A 22,402-nucleotide genomic window follows, 5' to 3' on the forward strand; every position below is an offset into this window, starting at 1 on the left:
TTGGGGTAAGGAATTATGTGCAGGGTTCAGACCAATGTTCCCTCTAATTTTTTTAATCTACATGCAGAATAAATTCTGTTATGAGCACCAAGGTATGTGCAGATGTGCACCACCAATAGAAATACATGCTACAAGCTGTGAGAACTCTGCTAATAAGCTGGGAGGCATTTGAAATTATCCTGGGTGGCTGCCCAAGTGTACAGCTTACAGGGAACATTGGTTCTCACTTAGTGCATGGATGCAGGAGGGGGTACAGGGGTTTGAATTATGACCTGGGGCAAAGGATTCGGGAACAGAATCTGGAAGGGAATATGGCTGTAAGAGAGGATTTTGACTGGAGAAGGGGTATAGGAAGGAATGCAAAAGGCAGAGGATTGGGCTGCTGGGCCTGGGAGGGGGTATGGGTACAGGAGTGGGGGTGCAGACGGTTTGGGTACGTAGGGTATGAGTGCAGGCGGGGCAGAGGGTCGGGGGAAGAGAGGGGCTAGGGCACTTAACTAGGTGGTTCCCAGACAGCAGCCCAGCAGGTCCCTCAGGCAGGCTCCCTGCTTGTCCCTCCCCTACACTCTGCTCAGAACGGCCAGCTGCAGGGCCCATGTGCTGCTCTGAGCGCTCCAAGCCCGGGGGGGGGGGAGGGGGAGAGAGGATGCTTCACGTGCTGCCTGTCCTGCAAACAGGCAACCCCCATTGGCCAGTTTCTGGCCAATAAGAGCTGCAGAATTATGCTGGGGTAGGGAAGCATGCAGAGAGGCACATGGGCTACACAGCTGGCCTCCCTGAGCGGCATAAAGGGGCAGGACAGGCAGGAAGCCTGTCTAAGTCTCTCACCAGGTTGTATTTTGCCCACCTCTGATCTAAAGAAAAACAAAAATCCCCTCACAATTACAAAATCCCCCAATTTGAAAGGAAAATCTAGACAGAGTACCTTTTCTGCACTGTTTGTAATTTTAGCAAGGTCTGTCTCCTTAAAATTGTGACACATGCTTCTGGCCTCAGTCCATGTTTTAGTTTTAGTATCTTCTACATAATAACACGCTTTCAGAAAATAATGCCAATGAGGCCTCTGGGGGCATAACTGCCTGGAAACTGAACAGGACAAATCGTTATGATGCCCAACTTTGGAAATAAAAAAAGTCAATGGGATCTCAATAAATATAAGGATATGATTTTTCAAATTGTTGCTTTCTGTACCTTCACTAGAAGAGCATTGCGGATCCCGAGACTGTAAGCTACATGTAATGCCGGCAGTGCCTACACAATGTCCAGTAACACCACTGCAAGGAAGACGGTTGGTGCATGGATGGCAAACAGACTGACAATCTGAGCCATAATAACCTGGCTGGCAGCCTCAAAGGAAGTTCCAGAGTTAAATGATAGAGTGCAAAGAATATTCAATCCCTCATTTATCTCCTCCATTTCAGAGAAAACAAAATATTGCTTTAAAATGTATTCAGTTTTTAAAAATACAATACAGGCTCATATTGAGTGGTCTGAGCACCTACCCCATAAATTAAAATCACACATACATCAATAAAGGACTGCTCCCCAAAATACATCCACCTCAGCCTATTGGTGCAACAGCCTCACTAAAAGAAAAAAGATAATCTTTGTAAAGAGTAATTTTAGCTTTTATGTAAAATGTGGCATCAGTGTCTATTTACACCATACTCTCTATTCACTGGGCTATGTTTATTTTTACCATTCAGTATATGTTCTACAGACGTATACGACTGGATACCCATTTATACAGGTAGAAGCCAGGAGTAACTCCTGTAAAGTTATGGAATATCTCCAGGTTTACACCAGTGTATTAGAGAAAGAAGGGTCAGTTTTTCCTTTATCTCCCATGTTTGTAAAAGCACCCTTTCTTCTTAGTTCTGAGCTCAGATCTCCCTCGCACGTATCACTGCAGCAGCATAACATGGACAGTACCTGCTCTGACAGCAGTGGGTAGGGGAATACTTGGTTGGTTCATGCAGCAAGCAGAACTTTATGCACCTACTCTTGATCCTCAGCATAGTGAGTGATCCAGAGATGTGTCAAAAAATGCTGCATTCTGTATCGTGGGCCAAGACTTCTGGCACCAACTGAAATGTTCTGAAGTTAATCTAACTTGTTCAGGAAGCCAAAAAGAACCCCAAATGTCCCTGTGTTGCAGGGGAAAAATACAGCCAGAGACATGTACAGCCTCCTCCTTTCACATGTCTGGCAAAGCTCAAGTGTACATGAAGATCTGACTCAAAGTAAGAAAGTATCTTTAAAAAGTAAGCTAAGCCTTTCATTTCTCGAAGAAAGTAGTTTTCATTCTGAAGGGCATTTCATAAATAGGAAATTTTTGTCAGACAACAATAATGGGAGACCAAAGACAAGCAGTACTATTTTAAAAAGGGGGCACATTAACGTGTATTTTTTTAAGTGACTGTTGTTACGTAGTGTGAGGATTTAATAAAATAAAGGGTGCTCTTAAAGTCTGGGGTGCAGCTAGAAATACACACACACACACACACACACACACACACACACACACACACACACACACAGTAAATACTTACCAGTTTTAAGGTATAATGCTTCAGCTTTCTTAGAGCTTCTAAATACCTCCGTTCCACTAACCAAATAATACCGTTTCTGTGAATGGACTACTCCAGTACAGTGTGTTTTCTCATATAGGCATGCATTTTCAGCAGATTCAAGAGAAGGGTATACTTTTGGCACCAGATTTTGTCTTTGTGTTATTACATGTTCTGCATAAAACTGAAACATGTCTTCATCTAAAAGAAAAGTAAAAGATATCTCATAATGAAACAGCAGATACAATTACTCCCACCACAAAATAGGAAGCACTTTCATAAATAGACACCTTGAGCCATTTCCCAACGCTCCCAGTAGTCTCCAGAGTTATACAAGATAGGTACTTATCACCAGGGCTCGACAATTAGGGCAATTTACTCATCCGTGGCGAGTAGATTTTAGCCCGGCACGGCGCTGCAGCACAATCAGCGCATGCGCAGCGCGGTCTGTGTATGCGCAGCGTGACAAACCGCATAGCTGGAGAGCAGGGCTCGCTGCCGCTTGTCAAGCCCTGCTTATCACTGTTTCCATTTTCATAGACAATATCTGACTGCTTATCCAGAATTTATCCTCACAATATCCTTGAAAAACAGTAATACCTATTTTCCACTTTGTAGAAGGGGAAATGAGACATAGAGTTAGTGACTTAACCAAAGGCAGATCTGTGCTAGTGACAATACATAACAAAGGAAATGCGCTGAAGTGCAAGAACTACAGTATGACTGCCTTAACGAGTCATCTAGGCAAGGTACTGATGATGATACTGATGGAGAGACTGAAATCGCAGATGGAAGAACATCTAGGCTACGTCTACACTGGCATGATTTTTCGAAAATGCTTTTAATGGGAAACTTTTCCGTTAAAAGCATTTTCGGAAAAGTGCGTCTAGATTGGCAGGATTGCTTTTCCGCAAAAGCACTTTTTGCGGAAAAGCGTCCGTGGCCAATCTAGACGTGGTTTTCCGCAAAAAAGCCCCAATCGCCATTTTCGCGATCGGGGCTTTTTTGCAGAAAACAGTACTGTGCTGTCTACACTGGCCCTTTTGCGCAAAAGTCTTTCGGAAAAAGACTTTTGCTCGAACGGGAGCAGCATAGATCGTCAGTGCTTTTCCGGAAATTCAAGCGGGCAGTGTAGACAGCTGGCAAGTTTTTCCACAAAAGCAGATGATTTTGCGGAAAAACTTGCCGGTCTAGACACAGCCCTAGTGGATGAGCAAGAGGGATTTAGGAAATACAGCAGATATTGGCACTAAGATTGATAGCACAGAAAGCTCAGCGAAAGAACAAGAATATCTACAACTGCTTTGTCGATTTTCAGAAGGCATTTGACAGTATAGATCAGAAAGTGACTTGGACAGTGCTGGAGTCGTATGGAGTGGATAGCAGACTGATATGGTTGTTGAAGGATATCAACGATAATTCGAAGGCAGTGGTGAGAATGTGCAAAGAGTTGGGAAGTTGGCTTAGAACAAGTAGAGGTAAAAGACAAGGAGATCCGATATCACTGAGTAGCTTCATCAAACACTTAGAGAGACAAGATCAAGGAAGAGGTAGAAGGGATATCAGTGCACAGGATGAGAATTAACAACTTGAGGTTCGCGGATGATATAGTTGTTATTGAGGAAGATGAAGAGAAGCTAGCAAGAACGGTGCACGTTCTAAATGAGGAAGGGAAGCGGTAAGGACTGATTATGAATATCGATAAAACGAAGACAATGGTATTTGGAGATTAGGAAATAGGAAGGAAGATCAGTGTAGATGGCATCGAACTAGAGAACATAGAGAAGTTCACGTATTTGGGGAGCAACATGACATATGATCTAGACTGTATGAAGGAAATAGCTACTAGAATAGTGAAAGCAAGAGTGAGTTTGAAGGCAATGGATAAGATCTGGGAAAGTAAAGCAATTAGTTTAGGAACGAAGCTGAGCGCCTTGAAAATGTGTGTATTTAGCAGCATGTTGTACGGATATGAGACATTGGTGATAATGAAAGATTCGAAGAGAAGGATATTAGCATTCAAGAGGAGTTGTTATAGAAAGATCCTGAGAATAGGATTGATGCAGAAAGTTACCAACGAGGAATTATAAAGGAAGATACAGCCAAAAGAGAACCTACTGCAGAAGGTTATACAATGGAAGTTACAGCTATTTGGGCATATCAGCAGAATGAACAACAAGCAAAAAGTTAAGACCCTGATAATTGGCATAATGGATGGTTCGAACGGGAAAGGCAGATCCCACTGAGAATGGGTAGATGATATAGTAGATTGCTGCGGAGCTAGTCTACAGAAACTAAGCCACTCCGCACTGAACAGGGAAAGATGGAAGGAAATAGTGAGGGAGACATTGGACACCAATGGGCGTAGAGCCCATAGTTGTTGATGATGATAATACAATAAACCAGTTGCAGAGCCAAGAATTGAATTCATATTTCCCAAGATCAAATCTAGTACTTTATACTTAATCTTCGAGCACAGAGCCTAGAAATCCACTGCAATAACTGATATAGCAATCCTAGTAATCCTCTCAAAGAAAGAGCCAAAAAACATATACCCAAAAATACAAATTTCCAATTGCACGCCTAAGTTAAAATAGTTTGTGCAGCTACAGGAACAAATCTGATGATTGTGCATTCACTTGGGAGTTCAGACTTCTAATTGCACATACAATTGTACTAATTCCACATGAAAAATGGAATTGGGAAATTATGAATGTGTGGGTACTGACTTTGATCTTTCTTAGATCCGTGTAAATTGATGATGACAGGTAAAGTCAATGGAATTAAACTACCATGTAAAGAAAATCAGGCCACTGTTGTTTATAGACTCAGTATCATCTTTTTCAAATAGATTGTATAGTACTCATTCAGGTGTTCTACACTGCTGATTAAAATTTTTTAAGTAGATCATCCTTCATAGAACCTATCTGAGAGAACGGATAACACCATTGTTTCCCAAAAAAATCTATATTTGAAAAAAGTAAAATTTGCATTTATATGTGGAATAAGTTCATTAAAAAAACTCCTGAACCACTGTAATAAAAACAATGGAAGAAACAAAAGAAGAAATGAAAGAACAGAGAAAATGCATCCTGTTACTTACCTTCATTTCTTTTACATACAAAATGGTATTTTAAAAGGCAACTAGCTGCTTCTAAAGCTACTTTATTATGCTGAAGAAATACACAGTTTGCGGTTGCATCCCTATGTACATTTAACCTAAAGTAAAAGCAAAATCCAAATTAGATTTAATAATAAAAGTAAAAGAAAATCTCCAACATTACTGCAATAACATCACTGCTTAGCTGAATCAGAACAAAACCCAAAAGGTTAAGGCTTCAAGACCAAAGGATAAGGTTTACCATGTAGTAGATAAGCAAAATGTGTACATTTGATGCTGTACATTACAATTTATAGCACAAAAAAGTATGTGCAAGTACTACAAGATGTGTCACAAAGAGAGGAATAGAAAGTACCACACATGAAACATGACAAAAATTAGGAAAGGGAATAGAAAGAACATATCAACCCTTGCAACCAAAAGAAACAGAAGAGGAAAATTAATAGACACATAGGGCAATATTAACTTTCCTTGGGAGTCCCTATCTCATGAAATCCATTTTCACTTTGCCCACACTAGAACTGAAAGATGTAGTGGCAGACGGTCTTATCTAATGAATTCTAAATGCCCAGTTCATTAAAAACAGTGTAGACTGTAATTCACACAAAACTGGTCAGGATAAGGAGCATCATGTGTTAAAGTCCACACCAGGTATCTATAATATGTTAGTTAAAATGTGTTGGTTAACACCTTCTGACACAACACCATTAAATCCTATTCTTTGCAAAGGTCCAAGTTTCTAAAGACATTTAAGCATATAACTCCTAGAAATCATTGAAAGTTGAGCACCTAAACACCTTTACAAGTCTTGCCAAAAGTCAAAGTAATGTCCCAAGTGCAGGAGATAGGTACCAAACAGACAGTCCTGCTCTCCTGGGAACCAGGGCAGATAGAGGCATGAGGTCCCTGAACAGCTGATTTTGTGTCCTCCTTAGATTCACAAGAGTTATAGACTTGTGCTCCAAACCCTGGATTCCTCTATCAACCAAATGTCAGAGCCCAAACCCTAGGCTATAATTGAGACCTATGATCACCTGTGCTGCTATTTTCACACAGAGAACATCCAAAGATGGAAGCCCATAGCCGTGATATATAAAAACCTTTGCACTATATTGCAGACAACACAACTTAAGGGACTTATCTGAATGCATTTATTCTGTCTGCACTAGAACATGGGTTTTCAAACTCTGGGTCACGGCTTATAAGCTCAAGCTGCTAGCTGACCACGAGACACTTTGTGTACCTGCACCTCTGCAGCTACAGGCAATTGCAGCTCCCATTGGTTGCAGATCTCTGTTCCCGGCAATGGGAGCTACGGGAAGTAGTGTCCTGGTCAGCAGCCAACAGCTACAACAGGAGCTGAGATTGCCCATACCTGCAGAGGTGCAGGTACACAAAGCATCTTGCAGCCAGGTATCAGCTCACCCTTACAAGCTGCAACTCAGAGTCTGAAAATGCTTGCACTAGAATACTTCTGATTATTCATACACAGGATGTGATCACTGAAGTATTTAAGTTCCTAAAATAAATTTATTAATCTAAATATTCAAAAGAAAAACATTACAATAAATACATGAACTTTTAGAAAGAATTGTTTGTTTTGCTAAGGCCTTGACAAATAAATTCTTTAATTTAAGGCTGAGACATATAAACACTTGAATTTAGTAAGTTATAAAATCAAGTTAGGAAATTCTACCAGTTCAGAGCTATGTTTACTCTTGATCCATCAGCCCACTGCCACTCAGATGCTGATGTTTCCCATTTCATTCCTATCCACACTGGCTGTTTTATCTTTTTCTGTAGCCAGCCCTGTAAAATAAAAATACACAGAATACTAGAAAATGACAAAGTTTTGTTTTACTAATTTTGATGTCCTTCCCCTAACTTGATATTGTGCAAATCACAGGTGTTAAGCTATTAACCCTGTCATAATATCACTTTCTGTTGTGGACAGTTTTGGGTGCTATGCTAAGAAAGATGTGGACAAATAAGAAAGCAACAAAAATCATAATTTTTTTTAGAAAACCTGACATTAGGAATGGTTAAAGAATCTACACATATTTAGTCTTCAAAAAGAAGATTGAGGGGGTACTTGGTAACAGACTTCTAGAATGTTAAGGGATGTTATAAAGAGAACAGTGATTAGTTGTTTTCCATTTTTATCGAAGGTAGGGCAAGAAGTAATGGGTAGAGACCCAGGCAGATACAAAATTGGTATCCATATCTGCAAAAATGATCCACAGAAATCCACATCCATGGATATGGATAATGCAAATATAAAGTGGATATACACAAATCTGCAGGATTCTAGATACAAAATTTGTATCCGAATCCATATCAACAAAAATGAGCCATGGTTATAAAATGGATATCTCCAGATTTGTAGGTCTCTAGTAATGGGCTTAATCTGCAGCAAGACAAATTTAGGTTAGATGTTAGGAAAAATCTTTATAAGTACAGGTTGACTGGTCCTGGGTGAGGGATTTTGCCGGACCCGGGAAGGTAATTTTTGGCCTCTCCTCCAGTCATGGCCTCACTTCCAGCTTCCCCGCCGACTTCCCCCTGCCACCAGCCCCTCAGCACAAGGCTCCCAACCCCACCATGGCAGCCCCGCTGCCTCCCGACCCATGGCCCCACCCAGTGTTGCAATCAGGGCTTCCAGGTTTGCTGCCACAGTGCAGTTCCACTACTGGGCTCTAGCCTCACTGCAGGGCTCCAAAACACCAGCCTTCTTCAGGATCCTCTAGTCCTGGTCCATCCCTGGTCCTTCTGAACCAGGGATGTTGCCAGACCAGAGAGTCCCAGTTAAGAGAGGTTCAACCTGTATGACATTAGTTAAATTCTGTAATAGGTTTCCAAGAATAGTTGTGGATGCCCATGACAGGAGATTTTTAAGACAAACACCTGTCAGAGATGGTATACTTGGTCCTTTCTCAGTGTCCAGCAGATCCTGTGCTATGACCTCTCTCTGTCCCTTCCTCCCTACGTTTCAATGATTAAATTTGGTTAGATCCCCATTGTATTTACCAAACACAAGTGAATAAGTCAGGGAGAAGGAGACAAACCATTTGTAGTCTTTATAACCTCAAACCTTTTCTGCCGATGATTCCAGTCGCAACAGACTTGTTCTTTTAAAGTGGCTGCAAAAGAACCTGGCGTCTATCCAATTTAGAGTTCTACTTCTTTCTATAAAGTAACACTGTCCATTCCAGTACCACCAGTCAAGTCCAAGTGGGCATTTCAAGCTGTACTTGCCTAACATCATTAAAAGAGAAGACAAAAGTACTACAGAAAGCTTTCTTTTCAAATTAAATGTTGCTTCCTGTGAAATTTAGCTTCTTATGGCCCTCTTTACTACACAACTGTTTCTGTTCTACCAGATTTTTTATATTTTGTGGTGGGAGCATTTTTAGAATGAAAAGAGGGACTGACAAATGTTTTACTTCTTCAGGGAACACTTTCATCAGTTAGTTTCCTACAGATGGCAGTTATATCCATATATATGCACGAAAATATCCATTCACTTATGCAAAATGGGGAGCTTCACATGCAAATGCCACTTTAGTTACTCTGCAAAACATTTTCCTCTTATTGGAAGCCTGCTTAAAATGTGGTGTTTTTCTGCTGCCCAAGAGCAAAAATTCACTCCTGTGCAGAGCCAATGCAAAGGCTTTGCCTACGCTACACAGCTTTCAGCATCACAGCAATGTTGTTAAACCATGACACTAAAAAACAGTGTAAACATGTTTATCAGCACTTTTGTCGACAAACTACTTCCCCCTTCCGCAGGTATGCCTCCTAGGATGAGGTTTACCTGGGTGGTCGACAAATACCTTTGATGTCAACACCCGCGCGTCCAGACTATCGCGCTGTGCTGACAAACAGCTGATCAGCTGTTTGTCGGCTCAGCGCGGCAGCCATGTAAATTTAAATGAAGCGGCGATTATTTAAATCACCGCTTCATTTTACTATGTCTGGTAGCCTAATCTACATGCCTCTGGCGACAGAGGGATGTAGTCTAGACGTACCCTAGGCATGGTTTGTGTTGTCAACAAGAGAGCTAGTCTGCTGATAAGCTGTTTACACTGCAACATGCGGCAGCAAAATGTTGCCAGTTGAAAGGGAGCTTTAAAGCACTTTGAACAATAAAAGTTGTCGCGTATTTGGCAATGTAGATAAAGCCTGAGCTATTATATACGTGTCACGTAGGCCAGAGTTTGAGAACAGAGGTGAGGCTTTCATGGTGTAGGAGACTCGGGCTGGCTCTCTACATAGCCGATTAATTTCACCCCCAGAGAAGGGCAATAATTTAGGCACATTTTATAAAACAAAAGTAAAATCATCAACAAGGTCCCATAACTTCATATCACATTATTTTCTCCATTCTATATACTGTACTGAGGTTCACACGAAATACACCTGGGATCTAAACAAATTGAAATGTGCAACATTCTTATGAGCAGACATAGAATGTGATCCGGGGCTCAGCTGTGCGGCATTGCCCCTTTGAAGTACCTGTTCTCCTCCCCCCGCCCTTTTGCTGCCTCTATCTGATGGAGGGAGTAAGGGGGGGAAGGGAAATCAACTAGTCAACTGACTGTCCAATAAGCATTTGCTTATCAGATAGTCAACTAGTCCTTAACATCCTTAATCTTAACAGCATCCCTTTGGTTTTGCATATATAACTTTTAATGTTTGCCCCAAGAAGTTAGTGACACATTCTTGCAGTACATATATAACACAGTATAGCAAAAGTGGGAAGTCCCATCTCTGTTCTGAGTTTTGAAAATCTCCATCTGCAAGACAAAATGAATAAAATCCAAAAGATTGCAGCTCTGCATAATTTCAGTAAAGTGAATAGGTTTGTAAAGAGAGGAAATAATCCAAATCCCATTCACTGTTTTACTAGTGTTAATTTGAGCTAATTACACTGACTTTGAATGAGTTACTAGAAATTCACCTTGGAGCTGGCAAGAACAGATTCTGGCCTTTTGTGTACTGATAGAGTTTTGATGCAGAATTTGAAAGAGCTACAGGACAGGGTAACATTATTCAACTGCACATAAGAATCATATGCCATAAAAATAAAACAAATTAGGGAACATTTATTTGTCGGATTCCCACACAGGGGCTATGTCTACACTGGCCCCTTCTCCGGAAGAGGCATGCTAATTTCTAACTTTGGAATAGGGAAATCCGTGGGGGATTTAAATATCCCCCGCGGGATTTAAATAAACACGGCCGCGCTTTTTTTCCGGCTTGGGGAAAAGCCGGAAAAGAGCGTCCAGACTGGCACGATCCTCCGGAATAAAGCCCTTTTCCAGAGGATCTCTTATTCATACTTGCAAAGGGCTTTATTCCGGAGGATCGCGCCAGTCTGGACGCTCTTTTCCGGCTTTTCCCCAAGCCGGAAAAAAAGCGGCGGCCATGTTTATTTAAATCCCGCGGGGGCTATTTAAATACCCCACAGATTTCCCTATTCCAAAGTCAGAAATTAGCATGCCTCTTCCGGAGAAGGGGCCAGTGTAGACGTAGCCAGGCTGTGTCTACACTGGCACCTTTTTCCGGAAATGCTTAAAACGGAACAGTTTTCCGCTATAAGTATTTCTGGAAAAAGAGCGTCTACATTGGCAGGATGCTTTTCCGGAAAAGCCCTTTTTCCGGAAAAGCATCCGTGGCCAATGTAGACGCGCTTTTCCGGAAAAAAGCCCCGATCGTCATTTTCGCAATCGGGGCTTTTTTCCGGAAAAGACTACTGTGCTGTCTACACTGGCCCTTTTCTGGAATAGTTTTCCAGAAACAGAACTTTTGCCCGAGTGGGAGCAGCATAGTTTTTCCGGAAAAGCAGCTGATTTCTTACAGTAAATCATCACTGCTTTTTCGGAAATTCAAGGGGCCAGTGTAGACAGCTCGCAGCTTATTCCGGAAAAGCAGCTGCTTTTCCGGAATAAGTGGCCCAGTGTAGACACAGCCATAGTGTTTAGCGGGGGAGATGACTACTTTTGTTATTTTTAAATACTTTCTCCTTACCTGAAGGAATTCTCAACTTTCAATTCCCACTTTTAGATAGAGCTGACATTTAAAAAAAAAAAAAAAAGGACTTTACCTAAGTTACAGACACCAACATCCTCTGGCTCAGAACAAACAGTAGCGTCCTCGCACTTTCCAGATATGCTATTGCATGGTTTGTCCCAATAGCAGCCTGGGCATTCCTTTTCACAAGATGGTCCATAGAATCCAAAATCACAGGCTTAGAAAGAAATTAAACACAAACTGCTGAAACCATGATAAATAACTGCTTTTCAGATCTAACGTATGAGAAATGCATGTCAGTTCTAGCTACGATTTCAGAAATGTAAATCCACTTATTACAGAGCACAATATTTGTGTAAGCTTCTTAGTGAAATCTCTATTGGAAGCTGTAATATTTAATTGGGGACAAAATGTATTGATATTCATATCCATTCAAACAGCTCCTGAAAAGGTACCTCTAAATAATGAATACTACCTGATTTTAGGTATGTTGCGCTTTGTGGAAATCCACTGATAACGAATTCAGAATCATGAATTAGGAAATAACTGTCTTGCCATAACACATAGCCAATGCATCTGGACCTCTGCATTACACAGATTTCTCTGGCCAATGTATGGTTAGTGTATTTAGCTGATACTGTTGGAGTTGGCAAGATCACCGCTGCATCCCAGATGCTTATGAATAAATCAAGATCTGGAAGGGGGAAAAGAAAATTCTGCAGATTTAGCAAAACTGTGCTATAATACATCGCACTAACTCATCCTTAGTAATTAACCTATACATATTTACATAGAATCGTATAACATCCAAAATCACAAGCTTTAAAAGAAATTCAACACCATCTATGAGATATCTTCCATAATGGTTACATGGATACTTATTGATGGAAATTATGCTGAATATCTGCATATATGTGAATGTATTATTTTGTTTACTTTTATATTTATGTCATTCTTTTTAATGACATGTCCAAGCAGGAGTACCTGAGGGTATGTCTACACTACCCCGCTAGTTCGAACTAGCGGGGTAATGTAGGCATACCGCACTTGCAAATGAAGCCCGGGATTTGAATTTCCCGGGCTTCATTTGCATAAACTGGGCGCCGCTATTTTTAAATCCCTGCTCGTTCGAACCCCGTGCCGCGCGACTACACGTGGCACGAACTAGGTAGTTCGGACTAGGCTTCCTAGTCCGAACTACCCTTACTCCTCATTCCACGAGGAGTAACGGTAGTTCGGATTAGGAAGCCTAGTCCGAACTACCTAGTTCGTGCCGCGTGTAGCTGCGCGGCACGGGGTTCGAACGAGCAGGGATTTAAAAATGGCGGCACCCAGTTTATGCAAATGAAGCCCGGGAAATTCAAATTCATTTGCAAGTGCAGTATGCCTACATTACCCTCCTAGTTCGAACTAGGAGGGTAGTGTAGACATACCCTCAGCATGTTTAATTAATTCAACAGAAGTGAACAGTCATAAAACAAAACTGGTTACTAAAAACAGTCTGGTGACAATGAAAGAAAAGGCATATGTTGAATCTCTAAATTCTGGGACTCTCTGGTCTGGCAGCATCTGTGGTTGGGCAAAAAGAACAGTGAGCACTAGCTGGTCAGGTCCAGGGGGTGGGGCTGGCAGTGGAGAGTGCAGCCAGGCGGCAGCAGTGCCACCACAATGGGGAACACAGCTCCACCTGGATTGCCGGCAGTGGGTCCAACACAGAGGAGCACAACCCAGACTGATGCCTGGGAACACAGCCCCAGCTGGGACCGGCACAGCGGAAAGTACAGTCCCAACTGGACCAAAGGCAGTGGGGTTGGCGGCTGGGCCAGTGCAGTAGTGAACACAGTCCCAGGACAGGAGCGCAGTCCCAGCAGGGCTTGGGTAGTGGGGTTGGCAGCGGGGAATGCAGCCCTGGTCAGACTTGGGAGCAAAGCCCAGTGGCCAGAGATGGCACCCAGGAGCAGGGCCAACAGCAGGCAGGGGAGCTTTGACATGCCCTGGTCTGAAAAACTCTGTGGTTTGGGACCACTCGTGTCCTGAGGGTGCTGGACTAGGGAGGTCTCACCTGTACTTCTTTGCATTTCTTCACAGAAGGCACCTATAAATTATTGTTCTGAAATAAACAGTTATTATTTTGAAATAACCAGCCCCTTATTTCGAAGTAACAGGGTTCGTAGCATGGTGTAGACCAGGGTTCTGCAAATACAAATCAGATTCCAAACCTGGTTCTGCTGGCTTCTTGCATACCCATTTCTTGGCTCTTCTACAGCCTACAGCAGAAACTAGCTCACCAGTTGTTATTTCAACACATCTCAGCCAACTGTTTCTCTTTTTGAAAGTTAACCTGTTGTGGAAAATAAAAACAACTCAGAGGGACTGTTAGTTTTGTAGGTCATGAGTATCTAATTTACAAATTATGTCAATAAATGGAAAACCCCAGGAAAGGATAATGCCAATGATAAAAGGTATAGAAACATGATTTGGTTAAACAGATGCAGGAGCAGGAGGAAACAGGACTAAGTTAATGTGATAGTTGTCTACAAGTGCCTGCCAGGATTAATGAAAAGAAAGGCAATAAGAGATAGGGAAATTCTTATTAGCAGTCAAGGGAGTCACTACAATTTAAAATAGACTGGATTTCAGAAAATTAAGTCAACTTTACTACAGAGCACAATATTCATGTAAGTGTCAACATGCTGAAAACCCAATAAACTAAGAGGGTAAACAAACCATGAAAGAGTAAGAAGCATTTTAAAATGTAAGACAATGGAATAGCCATAAAGAAAAGTTAAAGAATTATCAATGGCTGTAATCAGAGAAACACTAGCTAAAGACCTGAGTCACTGTCTGGTCTTCATCAATGTAAATCTGGAAATACTATATTCATGTCAAAAACAATGAGGAGGCCTGTGGTATCTTAGGGGCTAACAGATTTCTTAGGGCATAAGCTTTTGTGGGTAAAACCCACTTCATCAGATGAACTGGAGTGGAAGTGGCAGGGGTGTATATATATTGTGTTAAAGAGGCTAATCAAATCAGTCAGGGTGGAAATGGCTCATTCACAGCATTTGGTGCGAAGATGTGACTATCAAGATAGGGAAAATTGCCTTTGTACTACATTAACCAGTTAAGATCCTTATTCAGACCTAAACTGATTGTACTACAGACTTTCATAAATACATTAGAAGCAAGAGGAAGACCAAGGAGAGGGTAAAACAAAATACAGGACTATGTAGCACTTTAAAGACTAACAATATGGTTTATTAGATGATGAGCTTTCGTGGGCCAGACCCACTTCCTCAGATCAAATAGTGGAAGAAAATAGTCACAGCCATATATACCAAAGGATACAATTTAAAAAAAATGAACACAAATGAACACAAGGAGAGGGTAGGCCCACTGGTCAGTGAGGAGGGAGAAACAGTAACAGGAAACTTGGAAATGACAGAGATGCTTAATGACTTCTTTGTTTTGGTCTTCACCAAGAAGTCTGAAGGAATGCCTAACATAGTGAATGCTAGTGGGAAGGGGGTAGGTTTAGAAGATAAAATAAAAAAAAACAAGTTAAAAATCACCTAGAAAAGTTAGATGCCTGCAAGTCACCAAGGCCTGATGGAATGCATCCTAGAATACTCAAGGAGCTGATAGAGGAGGATTCTGAGCCTCTAGCTATCATCTTTGGAAAATCTTGGGAGGCAGGAGAGATTCCAGAAGACTGGAAAAGGGCAAATATAGTGCCCATTTATAAAAAGGGAAATAAGAACAACCCAGGAAACTACAGACCAGTTAGTTTAACTTCTGCGCCAGGGAAGATAATAGAGCAAGTAATTAAGGAAATCATCTGTAAACACTTAGAAGGTGGCAAGGTGATAGGGAACAGCCAGTATGGATCTGTAAGATCAAATCATGTCAAACCAATCTGATAGCTTTCTTTGATAGGATAACAAGTCTTGTGGATAAGGGAGAAACGGTGGATGTGGTATACCCAGACTTTAGTAAGGCATTTGATACAGTCTCGCATGATATTATCAATAAACTAGGCAAATACAACTTAGATGGGGCTACTATAAGGTGGGTGCATAACTGGCTGGATAACCGTACTCAGAGAGCAGTTATTAATGGTTCACAATCCTGCTGGAAAGGTATAAAAAGTGGGGTTCCGCAGGGGTCTGTTTTGGGACCGGCTCTGTTCAGTATCTTCATCAACGATTTAGATACTGGCATAGAAAGTACGCTTATTGGCTGCGTCTAGACTGGCAAATTTTTCCGCAAAAGCACTTGCTTTTGCGCAAAAACTTGCCAGCTGTCCACGCTGGTCGCTTGATTTTGCACAAAAGCACTGACGTTCTACTGTCCGAAATCAGTGCTTCTTGCGCAAATGCTTTGACGTTCCTGTTTGGGCAAAAGCCCTTTTCCAGAAATGTTTTTGCGCAAGAGGGCCAGTGTAGACAGCTAAAATCTGTTTTGCGCAAAAAAGCCCCGATGGCAAAAATGGCGATCGGGGCTTTCTTGCGCAAAACCGCGTCTAGATTGGCACGGACGCTTTTCCGCAAAAAGAGCTTTTGTAGAAAAGCGTCCATACCAATCTAGATGCTCTTTTCCACAAATGCTTTTAACGGAAAAACTTTTCCGTTAAAAGCATTTGCAGAAAATCATGCCAGTCTAGACGTAGCCATTAAGTTTGCAGCTGACTCGAAGCTGGGAGGGGTTGCGACTGCTCTGGATGATAGTGTCATAATTCAAAATGACCTGGACAAATTGGAGAAATGGTCTGAGGTAAATAGGATGAAGTGTAATAAAGACAAATGCAAAGTGCTCCACTCAGGAAGGAACAATCAGTTTCACACATATAGAATGGGAAGCGACTGTCTAGGAAGGAGTACGGCAGAAAGGGATCTAGGGGGTTATAGTGGACCACAAGCTGAATAGGAGTCAGCAGTGCGATGCTGTTGTAAAAAAAGCAAACATGATTCTGGGATGCATTAACAGCTGTGTTGTGAGCAAGACACGAGAAGTCATTCTTCCACTCTACTCTGTGCTGGTTAGGCCTCAGTTGGAGTATTATGTACAGTTCTGGGCACTGCGTTTCAAGAAAGATGTGGAGAAATTGGAGAGGATCCAGAGAAGAGCAACAAGAATGATTAAAAGTCTAGAGAACATGACCTATGAAGGAAGGCTGAAAGAATTGGGTTTGTTTAGTTTAGAAAAGAGAAGACTGAAAGGGGACATGCTAGCAGTTTTCAGGTATCTGAAAGGGTGTCATAAGGAGGAGGGAGAAAACGTGTTCATCTTGGCCTCTGAGGATAGAACAAGAAGTGATGGGCTTAAACTCCAGTAAGGGAGGTTTAGGTTGGACATTAGGAAAGAATTCCTAACTGTCAGGGTAGTCAAACACTGGAATAAATTGCCCAGGGAGGTTGTGGAATCCCCATCTCTGGAGATATTTAAGAGTGGTTTAGACAGTATTTGGTCCTGCCATGAGGGCAGGGGACTGGACTCGATGACCTCTCGAGGTCCCTTCCAGTTCTAGTATTCTATGATTCTACTGAATTTGCAAATGTACTCCAGTTCAGCTGTTTCCCTTTATAATTAGGTTTTGAAATTCTTTTGTAGAAGGATGGTGTGAGGGGGTGCACTCACCACCGTAACCCCCCTGCCGTCTGTCCTCAGGAATTGGCTCCCTCGGCGGGTAGGGTGCCTTCTCTGGGGTGATGTCTCCCCTCTTTACTCCCGGCTGCGGCATCCTCTTCGCCACACTGCCCTCCGGCAGTGCCCAAGTCTGTCTCTGAGCCCCCCTTCCGGGGGTCGATGTTCCTTCATCGGGCCTTCTTTCAAGCCCTGCAGTCTGAGGATTTGCGGGCCAGAGCTCCCCTAGCCCTGCCTGAGCTCCAGGGAGCCTCCTCCTCCCTCAGCAGCCAGGTTCTCACTGCCCCCCTTACAGGAGCAGCATCCCATCATTTTATATGGTTCCCAGCTGGGCCCCAATCATCTAACATGACCTCAGCTGGGGCCAAATTCCCAGACCCTGCTTCGGGCCATGGTTTGCTCTTAAAAGGGCCAGTGCAGGGCCAGTGCCCTGTCACAGATGGCTACTTTCAAATCTATTACTGAATGTCTAGGGAGGTTAAAGTGTTTCCCTACAGGTCTGTGTTTCTTTTCCTGATGTCCGATTTGTGTTCATTTATCCTTAGGCATAGAGACTGCCCAGTTGTAACTTCCATTCCCATTCATCTGATGAAGTGTGTTTTACTACGAAAGCTTATGTCCTAATAAATCTGTTAGGGTATGTCTACACTGCATTCCTCTTTCGAGAGAGGAATGCAAATGCAGATCAACGAAATTGCAAATGAAGCGCGGATTTGAATTTCCCACGCTTCATTTGCATAATCGTGTTCAGGCACTATTTCGAAATACCTTATTTCGAAAAAAGAAACGCTGTCTAGATGCGGTTATTTCAAAAGAAAACCCTTTTTTTCGAAATTACTCTTGCTCCTTATAAAATGAGGTTTAAGGGTAATTTCGATAGAAGGGTTTTCTTTCAAAATAACCGTGTCTAGACAGTATTTCTTTTTTCAAAATAGAGTATTTTGAAATAGCGCCCAAACGTGATTATGCAAATGAAGCGCTGGAAATTCAAATCCGCGCTTCATTTGCAATTTTGCTCTGCTGCATTTGCATTCCTCTCTCAAAAGAGGAATGCAGTGTAGACATACCCTTAGTCTCTAACTCCACGTCTACACTAGGAAATTATTTCAAAATTACTAAATTCAATTTAAGAACTCCCAATTTAACTAATTTGAACTTGCATGTCCTCACTATGATGAAGCCTCAAAATTAGTCCAAGGCAGGCTCTGTTAATGTGGATGTGCTACCTTGGATTCAGAGCCCCAGGAAGCACTTTGGGAAGCTGCAGGAAACCTCCCAGAGGCCAATTAGTTCAAATTAGCAGCACTGGAGCATCCACATTAATGTTATTTCAAACTTAAAAGTTTGGAATTAGCGTTACTCCTGATGAAAAACAGGAGTACAGAGTTCAAATCCTGTAGCCCATTATTCTGAAATAACGGGTTTAGTAGTGTGTACTAATTTGAACTTGGGAGGCTTATTTCAGACTAAGGTGCTAGTGTAGACCAGGGCTAAGGAGCCACAGGACTCATCATTGTTTTTGCAGATACAGATTAACACAGCTACCCTCTGAGATCATTCACACCAGTTTATGCTGAAGTGAGAGAGAGGTGAATTTGGTTTCCTAAGGGGATTGTAAAATATTCCACGAATGTTATATTCTATACATTGCACACATAAAATATATAAAGAATATGTTTATCTAAATATTATATGAAATAGCCTAGGAATATTTTCCTCCACAGAGTGGAATGGACTAGATGAATCTTACCTGAATAACTGGACATTAACAATATGTCTAAGCTAATAAAATCATGATTTTTTAATTTCATTGTTGTTTTGATGTGGTTTCAGATCACAACCACACTACACTAGATACATACAGATTGCTTCATATACAGACCATTCCAATACACTAGATGCATTATCTTCATAAGCCCAGGCCCAGATGCCATCTTGGTTTATATCTTGCAACCCTGTCCATGTGGGTTCATTCAGGGATGATTTTATCCAACTCTGTATGCAAACGTTTTCAGAAACAAAAAGGGAAAAGTGTTTGTGGTTTTACTGTTTTTATCAAAATGAAACAGGACAATTATTATTAAAAGAGAAGGAAACCATAACATTTGAGTCCTAATCTGCTAGTGTTTCATGCCAGAAAGTCCACTGAGATCAATTCAATTCCTTGGATGCTTGATATAGCAAACATTTTTGAGCCAAACTTTCTTGTGGTACCTACAGCTCCATATAAACATCAAGGGAACGTTGAGATGTTCTGCATATGTAATAACATCTTAGCAGTGAAAGGCTGTCAGACTTGGCCAAAATCCCAGTTAGAGAAGAAAAGAGGTAGAATTAATAACTGTACCAGTTCTTCCTGGCTTTCAAACCAAACAAGTTCAGCACCTCTGTATCGACTGCAGGTGGAATTGGCATCCTTCCAAGGTTTTGCTTTAGCTTGTGAGATATAGTAACAGTATCTTTTCCAGTAGCGCCACCCAACCTCTGGACACTGTATACTGACTGTGGCTTTAAAAAAACAAACAAACCAAAACAAACAAACATAGACAGAGCCACGGCATTGATATCTGTTATGTCAAAAACATGACAAGCATTTGCTGTTAAAATATTCCCATTCTTTGTGTTCACAAAACTGCCAGAAATTCATTCTGGAGGTAAATTCCTCTGCAAAGAAGGCTGTCACAAGCCCTATCTACCATTCAGTCCTGTTTATCCCGTTACAGAGATGTGAATGGAAGTTAAGCAATGTATAGGCCTTGAACTGGCATTTTGCATGGTGAGGGGAGGGTGTTTGTGTGTGAATAATTCATCCTCTGCATTACTCCCTTTGAATTGAACAGGGGCTGCATTATGAGATTCCTGGGCACCATCTTGAAAATGTATAAGTTAAGGAATGAGGGGAGAAATAGTATATTCCTCAGCCTCCCAAGTTTGCATGATTTTTTTAAACAAATTCATTAGTATTTAATTCTCTAGAATGAAGCGGTGATAGAGGGATGTAAATTATGATTATTAACTTATCTCTTAAAGGAAAATCAGGCAATTCCTCCAATGACTTTAACCTACAAGATCGTGTTTTAAATAACCTACATTATGTACTCATTTATTGTTGGGCTTCTATGTGCTTCGTAATTCGTAATGCAGGTGCATTAATCTATGGCTATTTCTTTTTTTTATGTCAACATACAGCAAAATATATCTAAGCAGTGCATTTTTAATTGTTGATCCAAAGTGAAAATATTCTTCCATATGACTCTCTTATACCAGGGATCTCCAACCTTTTTACATGCAAAAATCACTTTTTAAATGTCAGGGCAAGTCAGGATCTACCCTATCCCTTCCCCTCGAGGCCTCAGCCTGTCCAAACCTTTCCATGGACTACCCATTGCTAATGAAAATTCACCCTGTTAATTACATAATTACACCCAAGCCATTTTGTTAGAGCTGCAGCTAAGGAGAATGATTTAATTTAAATTATTAAACAGATTAAGCATTTTAACTTTCTTATGTTAGTTTTTCAAACTTCATTTTAAATAAAGTAAAATATGTCCAACAAAAAAGGTTTAAATGTTTTCTTTATTTATGGCAGGTGTGGGGAACCTCTTTTGGGTCGGGAGCTACTGACCCACAGAGAAATCAGTTGGAAACCACACAAGTGAGAAGCAAAAAAACTCCTCCCAAAACCCTCAACCATCACTGACGTGGCCCCCAACTGAGATACTTCACCCTTCTGGCACTCCAGCTCCCACAGGATGAGTGAAAGGGACAGGGAAGACTGAGGTTCAGGGCTTCCCATAGGCCAGATTTACTGTTTTAGGATTTCAGAGTTAGTGGATTTTGTGGACCCCTTAGGTTCTGGGCTGGGAACAAAAGTGAGGGGCTCAATGTGGAGGGAAGGAAAGCCATTGAGTGAGACAGGGATGCAGGATCTGGGTGGGAGGGGGGTACAGGACGGGCGAGCAGGACAGGGTCTGGAAGAAAGTTTGGCAGCAGGAGAGGGTGTGGGGTGGGGGTACCAGAGGGAGTTTGGGAGAGAAAGGGAGCTGGAAGAGTAATGCAAAATAGGTGAAAGGGTGAGAATGCAGCCAAATAGCTAGTTGGAGAGGAAGGCAAAGAAGTGGAGAGTAAAGGAAAGTGCAGCTTCTGCAAAGTAAACTCGTATCCCCCCTCATATCTTGCCTCTACTCCAGCCTCGCTCCCCTCATGCCCATGATCCCTCCCAGCCTGATCCCCTGCATCACCCCATAATCTTCGGTACAACTCCTGCCCCCTCCCATCCTGTCCCTGCATCCTCCTTCCCCCACATCTCTATGCCCCAGTGCACTCACCGGCAAGGCAGCAGTGCTGAGACTTGCAGTGCCCCAGAAGTAGCACTGGGGCAAAGGGGGGGGAGGGCAAGTCTCTTCCCTGCCCAGCCCAGCCCTTTTCCTGCATATAGTAGCTCCGAGGCTGAGGTTGGGGCTGGGGTTGGGACAGGCAGAGCACAGGGCTGCCTTCAGTCCAGCCGAGCACAGCAGGGTGCTGGGGAAGGGGTTCCCCGACCGCACACACAGGCCATGGGGAACAGTGCAGCGTAGCCTAGTTCCTGGCACACCATGTGTGCCGGCTGCCCAGCCCTGGCACTGCGGAGCAGACCCAACCTCATTCACTCCCAGAGCAGGAGACAAGAGCCAGGAACACACACATGTACACATATGCACGCCTCTTTCCCTTCCACCCCCCGCCCCCCAGCCCCGCACCAGTAAGTTAACAAAGAAGAGGAGCTGCTCTTTACTACGGCACAGGTGCAGCCTCAGCTGGTTGAACCCATGTCCAATTGGCCAGGCGGCTGCCCCTCTTTGATCCAGCCCACCTGACCATGGCATTCAGCCCACCAAGGTTGCACCACACTCCAACTGGGCTGGAGCAAAAAGAGGAAGCCACCCAGCCAGCTGGTTGCAGCAATCAACGCCTAATGGGCACTGCGATTGACCAGTCGACTGGTTGGTGACCACAGTTTTATATGATTTTCATGCTACCGCAATCTAACTAACAA

General features: G+C 42.4%; 1 protein-coding gene across 3 annotated transcripts in view; it reads right to left on the reverse strand.

Annotated features, from left to right (window-relative positions):
- The window catches only part of LOC106732388 (uncharacterized), a 137,409-nt gene that overhangs the window by 54,602 nt on the left and 60,405 nt on the right, over positions 1–22,402 (reverse strand). For all 3 annotated transcript variants that reach the window (XM_025187467.2, XM_075900291.1, XM_075900289.1), the window contains 11 exons: positions 19,715–19,875; positions 19,250–19,362; positions 13,944–14,065; positions 12,200–12,418; positions 11,798–11,941; positions 8,783–8,946; positions 7,388–7,500; positions 5,674–5,789; positions 2,553–2,771; positions 1,192–1,347; positions 926–1,086 (listed from right to left, as the gene is read on the reverse strand). In XM_025187467.2, the coding sequence (XP_025043252.1) occupies positions 926–1,086; positions 1,192–1,347; positions 2,553–2,771; positions 5,674–5,789; positions 7,388–7,500; positions 8,783–8,946; positions 11,798–11,941; positions 12,200–12,418; positions 13,944–14,065; positions 19,250–19,362; positions 19,715–19,875 (1,688 nt within the window). The remainder of the gene's footprint in view (positions 1–925; positions 1,087–1,191; positions 1,348–2,552; positions 2,772–5,673; positions 5,790–7,387; positions 7,501–8,782; positions 8,947–11,797; positions 11,942–12,199; positions 12,419–13,943; positions 14,066–19,249; positions 19,363–19,714; positions 19,876–22,402) is intronic.

The sequence above is a fragment of the Pelodiscus sinensis genome, chromosome 17 (genome assembly GCF_049634645.1).
Source record: "Pelodiscus sinensis isolate JC-2024 chromosome 17, ASM4963464v1, whole genome shotgun sequence".
NCBI classification, from domain to species: domain Eukaryota; kingdom Metazoa; phylum Chordata; order Testudines; family Trionychidae; genus Pelodiscus; species Pelodiscus sinensis.